The sequence below is a fragment of the Notolepis coatsorum genome, assembly GCF_963971535.1.
Source record: "Notolepis coatsorum genome assembly, chromosome: 15".
NCBI lineage: Eukaryota > Metazoa > Chordata > Actinopteri > Aulopiformes > Paralepididae > Notolepis > Notolepis coatsorum.
Window position 1 is genome coordinate 6996040 of NC_140179.1, and position 12234 is coordinate 7008273.

At 43.2% G+C, this 12234-nt stretch overlaps 1 protein-coding gene across 1 annotated transcript in view; it reads right to left on the bottom strand.

Annotated features, from left to right (window-relative positions):
• The window catches only part of LOC311241653 (uncharacterized protein), a gene marked incomplete at its 3' end in the record, with an annotated part of 63175 nt that overhangs the window by 22759 nt on the left and 28182 nt on the right, over positions 1-12234 (bottom strand). Inside the window, exon 4 of the mRNA XM_084330529.1 lies at positions 2883-3590. Coding sequence (XP_084186655.1) covers positions 2883-3590 — 708 coding nt within the window. The remainder of the gene's footprint in view (positions 1-2882; positions 3591-12234) is intronic.

Below are 12234 nucleotides of genomic sequence, written 5' to 3' on the forward strand. Positions count from 1 at the left end.
AAATAATATGGATTCATCTGATCACAGGGCAGCTGGATTAACCATATCTGAACCAGCTATTTTGGACAAATGTATAATTACTTTAATTACTCAGATATTGAAACACAATTATGCAATTATTGTGAAATGATTGAAAATAATAATTATTTAATGCCTTCTGTGGAATTTGTATTTCTTATTTTTTACATATCTGTTTTAATGATTAATTATACATTTGAAGGAATGCAGGTCAACATGCAATATATCCCATTGATTGGTATACAATGGGACAGACCTTTGTTTGATATAGCTATAAACCTGCATTCCTTCGAATATAATCATTAATCAATTAAACTTATATTGAAATACACTATATAGCCTATACACCAACACTGAAATGACAGTGGATAAATAAATAAATAAGAACTAAAGCTAATCACTTGGAAATAGACTGCATTAATATTCCATAACAAGTCTTGTGTGCGCCAGTATGGCCTACGTGTCTAATGAATGAACAGTATAGGCTAAATATATTCTAGTTACTTGTTTCATTAGGATTTAGTAGATACTATATATATGCTGTGCCCTACGTACAGTACAAGTACAGTCTGTATGTATACAGACTGTATCTATACTGTACGTAGGGCAGAGCATATATATAGTATCTACTAAATCCTAATGAAACAAGTCATTAATGGAATAATAAGCCTATACTGCGTTCATTCATTATGCCGTAGGCTATATATATATATATATATATATATATATATATATATATATATATATATATATTATGTAAACAAGACAAACGTCTTTATCTGGTCTGCATCCCCTTAACAATTGTGTGTATTGAGTCGTACTGTATTGTACCCATTCTGCAATCTGTTAAATAAAGTTCATTCATATACAGTACTGCGTGCGTGTGTGTGCGCACACGCGCTGCGGCAGGTGTGCCACGAGCTGTACTATATATATGATGCCAATACATTAATCTAATCTAATTTTGATGGGTCGCAAGACTCGCAAAGCGCTTCCGCCATTCCATTTTCACGCGGCTGCATCATTAGTTGCCTTATAAGGAGCTCTGGAGCCGTTGTTTTGTATGCAAATGACCTGAACGGGGACACACACTTTCTCGTTTGAGACATAATGCCATTTCCCAACGCAGATATCACAGGTGTGATCGTTTGAGACACTTAAGACATATTACCAGCGTGTTGAGGACTCAGAGTGAACTTGTCATTGATTCGGTCTCAGTCAGTTCCAAGATAAGTCTTCCAAGAGAACTCTTTGGAAAATATTGGGGAATGAGACTCAATGATTTTAGAATATTTCAGCTAATGAAGTAAAATGTTTAACTACTATCTAGTTCGTTTTTAGTGTAAAGTTTTGCTGCTTAAACGTTAATTGAACATACAGTAGAGAGGGAGGGAGGGAGAGAGAGAGACAGGCTCAGCCCCGCCCCCCTTTCCCTACTATTGAAACTCCGCTGTTTTCCGTCTGTGAGCAGGGTTAGCTAGCGCCACGGCTAACGTTAGTTTACCCCGACGTGGGCATCAGGAATGACGAGGATGCAAAGCTTGTTAGACGCATTGGAGTTTTCATTGCACATAGAAACAGTGCAGGGAAAAAAGCAGAGACTTATTTTGGGTTGCAAAATACGAACAAATAGGCACACTCTGGAGCCCTGCTGTAACGTCTTCACACACAGGCGTTTCACGAGCTGTTGTTGTTGGGCGTATACGTAGCTACCTTGGGCTACTTCTGATTGGTAAGCATGACTGGCACGCAAGAAAAAACCTTGAATCAGACTCGCTGTATAACGTATCCCAAATTGCAGGCTTTGCGATTTGCTAATCGTGTAATTTCAAATGACGATTTCGATTTTAAAATTGATTAAGCGTTCAGCCCTAATCCATATTGTAATAAACAATGTTATTGAACTTTAGGAATTGTCTCCTAATCATTCGGATATTCCTTTCAATATTAGTATTCCAATTTCTATTCTTAATACGACATATCTTGATTTACATTAAAACACATAATTACAGTGATATAACCACCTGCTTAAACAGTGGGTCAGGAGGTAGAGCGGTCATCTGGTAATCAGAAGGTTTCCGGTTAGATTCCAACTCGTCCTGGGCAGTGTGTCGAAGTGTCTTTGAGCTAGACACATAACCCCTAACTGCTCTCGATAAGAAGGTTGGCATCTTGCATGGTGTCCTCTGCCATCTGTAGTGTTTTTTAAGTGCTCCCATCGTCTTGAAGCTCTTCCCACACTGGTCACAGCAGTAAGGTTTCTCTCCTGTGTGTACCATGTGGTGTAGTTTAAGTTCCGCCTTTGTCTTGAAGCTCTTCCCACACTGGGCACAGAGGTAAGGTTTCTGTCCTGTGTGTACCATGTGGTGTCTTTTAAGATATGCCTTTGTCTTGAAGCTCTTCCCACACAAGTCACAGCAGTAAGGTTTCTCTCCTGTGTGTACCATGTGATGACTTTTAAGATGTGCCTTTGTCTTGAAGCTCTCCCCACACTGGTCACAGCAGTAAGGTTGCTCTCCTGTGTGTACCATGTGATGACTTTTAAGATATTCCTTTGTCTTGAAGCTCTCCCCACACTGGTCACAGCAGTAAGGTTTCTCTCCTGTGTGTACCATGTGGTGTCTTTCAAGATCTGACTTTGTCTTGAAGCTCTTCCCACACTGGTCACAGCAGTAAGGTTTCTCTCCTGTGTGTACCATGTGGTGTCTTTTAAGGTGTGCCTTTGTCTTGAAGCTCTCCCCACACTGGTCACAGCAGTAAGGTCTCTCTCTTGTGTGTATCACATGGTGTTGTTTAAGATCTGCCCTTGTCTTGAAGCTCTTCCCACACTGGTCACAGAGGTAAGGTTTCTCTCCTGTGTGTACCATGTGGTGTAGTTTAAGTTCTGCCTTTGTCTGGAAGCTCTTCCCACACTGGTCACAGCAGTAAGGTTTCTCTCCTGTGTGTACCATGTGGTGTCTTTCAAGATTTCTCTTTGTCTGGAAGCTCTTCCCACACTGGTCACAGCAGTAAGGTTTCTCTCCTACGTGTGCCATGTGGTGTTGTTTAAGGTTTTCCTTTCTCTTGAAGTTCTTCCCACACTGGTCACAGCAGTAAAGTTTCTCTCCTGTGTGTACCATGTGATGTCTTTTAAGATATGCCTTTGTCTTGAAGCTCTCCCCACACTGGTCACAGCAGTAAAGTTTCTCTCTTGTGTGTATCACATGGTGTTGTTTAAGATCTGCCCTTGTCTTGAAGCTCTCCCCACACTGGTCACAGCAGTAAAGTTTCTCTCCCGTGTGTACCATGTGGTGTCTTTTAAGGTGTGCCTTTGTCTTGAAGCTCTTCCCACACTGGTCACAGCAGTAAAGTTTCTCTCTTGTGTGTACCATGTGGTGTCTTTTAAGGTGTGCCTTTGTCTTGAAGCTCTTCCCACACTGGTCACAGCAGTAAGGTTTCTCTCTTGTGTGTACCATGTGGTGTCTTTTAAGGTGTGCCTTTGTCTTGAAGCTCTCCCCACACTGGTCACAGGAATGACATCTCAATTCCTCCATGTCTCTATTGGTTGCTGGGCAGCAGGATAGGGGGTGGATCTGGGGAACAGAGAGACAGAAACATTCAAATAAAGAGTTTATAAACTGGCAGTCTAAGGCTATGTATAGATGTATACTTTAAGACCTTCTAGCAGACAGGAGGAGAGGTGGCTCTAGCAGAGAGGAGGAGAGGTGGCTCTAACAGAGAGGAGGAGAGGTGGCTCTAACAGAGAGGAGGAGAGGTGGCTCTAACAGAGAGGAGGAGAGGTGGCTCTGACAGAGAGGAGGAGAGGTGGCTCTAACAGAGAGGAGGAGGTGGCTCTAGCATGAGGAGGAGAGGTGGCTCTAACAGAGAGGAGGAGAGGTGGCTCTAACAGAGAGGAGGAGAGGTGGCTCTAGCAGAGAGGAGGAGAGGTGGCTCTAACAGAGAGGAGGAGAGGTGGCTCTAACAGAGAGGAGGAGAGGTGGCTCTAGCAGAGAGGAGGAGAGGTGGCTCTAACAGAGAGGAGGAGAGGTGGCTCTAACAGAGAGGAGGAGAGGTGGCTCTAACAGAGAGGAGGAGAGGTGACTCTAACAGAGAGGAGGAGGTGGCTCTAACAGAGAGGAGGAGGTGGCTCTAGCATGAGGAGGAGAGGTGGCTCTAACAGAGAGGAGGAGAGGTGGCTCTAACAGAGAGGAGGAGAGGTGGCTCTAACAGAGAGGAGGAGAGGTGGCTCTAACAGAGAGGAGGAGAGGTGGCTCTAACAGAGAGGAGGAGAGGTGGCTCTACCAGAGAGGAGGAGAGGTGGCTCTAACAGAGAGGAGGAGAGGTGGCAGAGAGGAGAGGAGGAGAAGAGGTGGCTCTAACAGAAAGGGTCACAGCACACACATCCGGGGACAGAGAGGAGAACAGAACAAGGTACAACCTCTGCAGTGAGATCACAGGAGCTAAAAAGGATTACAGAGTCAAGATTGAAGAACAATTAGGCAGCAATGACTCATAGTGTAGGGCTGGGCAAATAATCGAAAAAAAGAAATCGCAATCTCGATTCATAGACCTATGCAATCTCATTTCTAATTTTTTTTTTATTAATTATATATATCTTTTTTTAACTTGTTTTTAACTTAACTTTTTAAATGATTTTATTGAAAAAATAAGAATCGCGAGAGAATAGTGATCTCAATTCTTAGAGAGAAAAATCGTGATTCACATTTTAGCAAGAATGGCCCAGCCCTAGAAGGCACTACACACAGTAACAGACCTGAAAGGGGTCTCCAGCAGCAAAGCTAACACCGCTGCCTCCTTACCGGACGAGCTGAACAGCTTTTACACCCGTTTTGAGTAGGGGTGCACGATATAGATTTTTTGACCCCGATATCGATACCAATAGCTTTCTGCTCCTCATGGTCGATACCGATACTATATATATATTTATTGTATTATAATTTTTTTTAATGTATATTCCTGTAGTTGACCTAACCAGATTTATCATGACATGAGCGTTACTACTATGAACAAAACAAAGCCAAGAGAACAGTTTTGACTCTTCAAATAAAGTGACTATATTTATTTTTCCAAATAAGTATAATTTGAGTCAATCACAAAATTCACAATCCGTCAATGTCATTAACAATGTGTTTCCCTGAACAATGAGTGAACTAAAAACCAACAGGTATTGTGCTTTGTCAGCAGATAAAACATTTGACGCTATAGGAGAGGAGACTTTTGTGGTCTTGGTCCATGAAACAACTATTACTTGGCATTTATAGGACAGCACGCCTCAAAAACTATTAAATAAACACGCCGTGTGTAAAGTGTGTCGTACAAAAATAAAATACTTGGTAATACTACCTCTCCTCTTTTTTTTTTTTTTTTTTTTTTGCAGTCAGGCCACTGAACTTAGAAGCAGGCCAGGACAGTGTTTCTAGTTGCAGCAACGCAATAGTTGGATAACCTAGGTGGGGAACAACCAGGAGATCACTGCAACTCACACAAGTTTACATTTAGCTGACGCTTTTATCCAACGCGACTTACAAGTTCCCTCTCTCTCTCTCTCTCTCTCTCTCTCTCTCTGAGGCGGGATCCTTACAAAAAAACTGTGGTTGCTTATCATTGACACATGCTAGCCTGTAATAATCCACCCCAGAAAAATCTACTTTGCATTTGATATATTGCAAATATATGCCATCACACACACTGGCATTTAAAGGGTTAGAATTATAAAATGTATATGTGGTGTTATGTTCAGGGCTGAAGTTGAAACCCTCCCCAACATGTCCAAATGACTACAGACCGGTGGCACTCACCTCTGTGGTCATGAAATGTTTCGAGAGGCTGGTCAAGGACCACATTTGTGCCTCCCTCCCCAGTGATATGGACCCTATGCAATTTGCATACAGGACAAACAGGTCCACCGACGACACGGTCTCCCAGGTACTGCACAGCACCCTCTCGCACCTTGACCGTTAGAAGGGGGGCTATGTGAGACTGTTGTTCATTGACTACAGCTCAGCATTCAACACCATAGTCCCCACCAGACTGGTGGACAAGCTGATCGAGCTAGGTCTGAGCTCCGCCCTGAGCGCCTGGGTACTGGACTTTCTGAGCGAAAGACCCCAGGCGGTCAGGGTGGGGGGTCAGACCTCCAACACCATCACCCTGAGCATCGGGTCCCCCCAGGGCTGTGTTCTGAGCCCCCTGCTGTACTCACTCTACACACACGATTGTGTGGCCAAGTTCAGCTCCAACTCCATAGTGAAGTTCGCAGACGACACGGTGGTGGTGGGGCTGATCTCGGACAACGACGAGAAGGCCTACCGGGAGGAGGTTGAGGTACTGGAACGCTGGTGCCAGGACAACAGCCTGCTCCTGAACATTGGTAAAACCAAGGAGCTGATCGTGGATTATAGGAGAGGACAGCAGGAGACGCACACACCACTGATGATTAACAGGGCTACCGTGGACAGGGTGAGCAGCTTCAAGTACCTGGGGGTCCACATCTCAGAGGACCTGACATGGTCAACACACATAGACACAGTAGTAAAGAAGGCGAAACAGCGCCTCTACCACCTGAGACAGTTAAGGAAGTTCAGAGTATCGGGGAAGATACTCCAGTCCTTCTACTCAGGAGCTGTAGAGAGCATCCTGACCGGAAACATCACTGCCTGGTATGGAAACAGCACGGCACAGGACAAGAAGGCCCTACAGAGAGTGGTGCGCTCAGCCGAGCGTACCACGGGTATTGCACTACCTCCCCTGCAGGTTCTATACAACAAGAGGTGCAAATCCAGAGCCTGCAGAATAATGAAAGACCCCCACCACCCCAATAACAGCCTGTTTCAGCTGCTGAGGTCAGGCAGACGCCTGCGAACCCCAGCTACTAGGACAGAGAGGCTTAGGCTCAGCTTCTTCCCCCAGGCCATCAGAGTCCTGAACAATGAACATTGAGTACCACTGTAACACTTTAGCATGAGCGGGCACACACTCAGGCCGCACGCACCCTCACTTATTGCCAAAAGGAAAGGCCACTTTAAATTAGTATTAGCAACAGTAACAGTGTATTGCACTACTATTACTACTACTGTTAACTGTTACCCGTTATTGCACAAATGTATTGTTACCTGCTACCTGTTATTGCACAATTTTATTGCACACATTTTTTGTATTGGATTCTATTATATGTTGTACCAATTGCACATCGTTGCGGGCAAGACCACCCGCATTTCATTGTATATCCGTGACAAATAAAACTCTTGACTTGACTTGAATAAAAGATTGTATTATTTTCAATCTGACATTACAAAAAAAACTGAAAATCCATCAAAATCAGTGTTGTTGCTAATCATACATATGCTAGCCTGTTTTTTAACAATAATTTGTGATGCCATCACAAACACTGGCATTTAAAGGGTACAAATAAAAAAAAATCCTGCACCAGAATGCAGGAAATGAAGTCTTTGTAACCACAAATGTCCTGGTGGGGGACCCCCAGACCCCCTGCTTAAAAAGTGGCCTGACTGGGGCTATATTTTAAAAGCCTCCAATGCTTATTAGCGTGTGTGCGTTTGAACGTGTGCATGTTTCAACCATACATTTCCATTTATAAAAAAAGAAAAAAAAAAGAAAAAAAAATTATAAAAAAGAAAAAAAAATGTACCGCGGCTCTCTGACACCGTTATTTTTGGGTCGCGGCCTGAAAAGTTTGGGAACCCCTGCTCTAAAGCAGTGGTTCCCAAAGTCGGGGTCGCGACCCAAAGGTGGGCCGCGAGCAGCCACGGGAGGGCCGCGAGATGATTTCCCAAAATCAGGCCACTGAACTTAGAAGCAGGCCAGGACAGTGTTTCTAGTTGTATTCTAAAATTCTATTCTATTGTATTCTAAAATGTGACTTTATGGTTTTATATTAACTTAATAAATAAACAAAAACGAAAAATCGACTTATTTCAACGAACATTTCAAACTAAATAATAGATTATGCACATAAAACGCTGAAAACAACCGAAGCAACAATAGTATTTTAATGAGGCTATTATTATTATCATTATTACTTTGCAACAAGTTAGCCCTCTCATAAATAGCACATATAAATGAATAACTAACTTGAACTAACTTAATAGGATTGAAGTGATATTTGGCTTAAAAAATCGGTCGCCTGGCAAAAAAAAAAAAAAAAAAAAGACTGACGATGTGCATTGGGCCGCGGCTCTCTGACGCCTTCTTTTCTGGGTCCCGGCCTGAAAAGTTTGGGAACCCCTGCTCTAAAGCACTTAAAAATGCTTGATTTAACCCTTTGATGCATACAGTCACGCCAATATGATGATTATAATAAGTCCCTGCAACATATGTTTGCATTATTAAACCATGAAGATTAAAAAATTATTAAATGAAAATGTACTAAGAGTAGTCTACTGACACACTAATAAAAACAGTATTTACATCTAAGACAATTTGTATAAAAACTCTTGGGTGCCTAAGACTTTTGCACAGTACTGTGTTTTCTATCCACTTTAGCCAAACACACACATATATATATATATATACATATATACACACACTACTGTGAGAAAATAATAATAAAAACACAAAGGGATAATGGCTTATAACAGACTTAATGATTTTAGAATATTTCAGATAATGAAATCAAATGTTTATATCATCAACTATCCAGTTAGTATTTATACTGTAACGTTTGGCTACTTTAAATCATTGAATGTAGAGAGAGAGCGAGAACGAGAAATGGCGAGAACGCGCAAGAGAGCCAGCCCCCCCCCCCCGGATTTTGTTTACGGTTTGCGTTTTGAGCGTATAAGCTGCCATATGCGATGATGTCACACTCGAATGTCAACACATGAAGTTGAACACGGAGATAGAAACTGGATGCCCAATATAAAGAAACGAATAACCAATAAATATGAAGTTATCTTTAAACCTCTGTTGTCAAGCGTCGTCAATATAACCCACCCCTTTCCTCACGAATGGAACTAGTGCCGTGGTGGAGTCCGCTTTGAGCGTGTCCAGGGTTAGCAGCTAATGCTAGTTAGCTTAGTTATGTGGGATAACTTAGTTAGCAGCTAACGTTAGCCCATTGCTTGCGTCAATTAAAATGCATGTCATTAAAGGTCCGCTCTGGTCTGTCTACAATTGCATGTAATTTAAGGTCCACGCTGGTCTGTGTATAATGAAATGAGGAAAGCTCTGCGCTAAAGCAAGTCTGATCTCAGCCGCGACGTGACAACATATACTCGATGTTCACGATATAATAATTTACTACATCTCATGTAGAACAAGCCGCGATACATCGAGTATACTCGATATATCGCCCAGCCCTACATGCAACTTGACATTTCTGATTGTCATTTATTCTTGAGTCCCCACCAAAATGGTCACAATTTCAAGCCCTTACAAATTTAGTGACTGCTCTGTGACACTCGTTCACCTTTTCCTGACCCCGTTGTGCTATAGCGTGAAAGGATTTTCCTGAGGTGCGCGAGAACCACTAGCTGCAGCCTCAGTCTATTGTGATCATCTAAAATGGATGAAATGGGAGAATATTTATACAGTGAAAGCATTAGTTTTCATTTAGGTTTTCCTAGTCAAGGAATCAAATAGTCTGCTATGGCTGCATGCGTAGCGCTAACGCTATTGTTTTAAAATGCGCAACTGTCGGAAAAACATGGCATCGATAAGAGGAATCGATAGTCACGGAGGCATGCGATTCCAGGAATCTGACAATTGGGAACCGGTTCCGGTTCTCGATTCCCATCCCTACGGTTTCACCAGGAGCTAGCGTCAGCTCCAATTAAGAAAACGGTAGACCCACGGGCGGTTAGGTGGCCGAGCGGAGATTGCGTTCGTCACCAGCCCCGGAGCTGAGCTGGATTTGCCTGTTCGAATCCAGCTCACAGCTCCGGGGTTGTCACCAGCTTGGCTGGCCGTCTGCACTGATACAATTGGCTGTATCAGAGGGTGGGAGAAGCTGGCGGGGTGGGTCCGGGTCGTTGTAAACAGCGACTCCTACAGTTCGGTCGGGGCGCCTGCTAAGCGCGGATTGGACGTGAGGGGGATAGTGTGGTCCTCCCACACGCTACGCCCTCTCAATGAGAATCCGCGCTGCCAGGTGAAAAGAAGCGGCGATTGGCTGGACGTGTGTCGGAGGAAGCACGTGGTAGCCTCCACTCTCCCAGATGATCTGACTGTGGGGGGTAAGTGCGCAGCGACCAGGAAGGGACTGGGAATTGGCATACGACTAACATTGGGATGGGAGAAAATCGGAGGAAAAATGGAGGGGGAAAAAGACCAATAATAAAAAAATTAAAAAAAAACGGTAGACCCAGCCCAGCCACCAATTGACGAGACGCTGTCAACATTGCCACCCGACTCAGAGAGGCAAGAGAATCACCCAAGCAGTGTCTAGCTAAGGATTTAAGGTCTTATTCCGTCGTCGAGAACCCCCGGTTTCGCCATCTGCTGAAGACCCTGGAGCCGCGGTATAAGCTCCCATCACGAAGCCACTTTACAGAAACAACTATACCAGCTCTCTACAGCGGAACCAACGCCCAGGTAATAGACTCAATGAGTAAAGCTAGTCGAGTAGCTATGACATGTGATGCATGGACCTCCGTTACGACGGACTCGTATTTAACAATAACTGCACATTACATCAGAGAGACGTTTATGAGAGACACACAGGTGCTCATATTGCGGAGCTGCTTTCTAATGTTGTGGAGGAATGGCAGCTAAAAGATAAATCTGTAGTGCTGGTTACAGACAACGCATCGAACATGATAGTCGCAGCTCAAGTCGCAAAATTCTCTCATGTAAGATGTTATGCCCATACATTAAATCTTGCATCACAGCGAGCACTCAAAGTGCCCACGGTCACCAGGCTTCTGGGCAGAATCCAAAGGATATCCACATTCTTCCACCGCAGCACAACAGCTAACCACCAGCTGCAACTCAAACAGAGACTGCTTGTTCTGTCATAAACTGAAAACTGACACACGGTGAAATAGCGCATAAATGATGACATGGTGGATAGGTTTTTGGAACAACAACCAGCTATATGTGCCACCTTGCTGTCTCCTGAGGTGAGAAGAACAAAATCCGACCTCTGTACTCTGAATTAAATGGATGTTTCAAACGCAGAGGACACTGTGAAGCAGGGTTAGAAATTAAAAAAAAAATTCAAGGGCTTTTTTTGCCCCCCTTAATTGATTTTCGGGGGCTTTTTTTAGTATTTCGGGGGCACAACATTTTTATAATGAAAATTAACATAAAGATTATAAAACATTGTTGACACTTTTTTTTACAGTCTTCGTCCCTATGTTTGATAACGTAATGTTAATGTCTCCATATATAGGGCTCTACGCTAACCTTTTTCCCCAAGGAGCACATGTGCTCCTAAATAAAATGTTAATAAATAAAATCTAAATACAAATTTAGCAGCACACAGAAATTTAGGAGCACAGTGACAATTGTTCAAGTAACACACACACACACGATGTGTGACATCATGGCTTGGTTTCATGTTGAGGTACCTTCAATTATCTGTAAATAATACATACATACTCTTATCTAAATAGATTAAATATTATTGTCCCTGAGGGCAAGTTGTGTTGTTGTCTTGATATATCTACAAATAGCAGACGAATAACCGGTTGCCTCTGGATCAATGAATGTCTAATATTGAATAATATTATTAGATATTTTATTTTTAACATCCCTAATTCCAACAGTCAAGAGGCTTGTTTCAAATTGATGAAAAACCCCACACACGCAACGTTTGTGAGTATAGGCTCTGGCCAGATCGATCAATGAAATACGTTGCGCGCTCAGCGCTGTGGAATGAAGGAAATGCGCATCGGGATCGGATTTGGATGTTACAAATTGGAGTTGTGTTACAAATGGAACGGTCTTTCCCCGCCGAACACAAGTTACTTAACGTTACACAGGTCGCGCTATGCAGATGCTTAGCTTGCTAACGTTAAGATAGCAGTGTAATGCTTGATGAGAGCGCTCCGTCTGTGTTCGCACCTCTCAAGTGCCTGGAAGCATCTCCCTGTAACACGCAGCGGGCCCCGCCTCCCTCCTCCTTGGAACAAACATTCCACCCAAAAACTGAATTTCAGTCCAGTTTCAATCTGAACTATTAACAGCGGAGCTGTTTTGTAATCTTCACAATCACTTGTCTGTCTCGCACACTGCAAGTAAATGATTTTTCCGGTT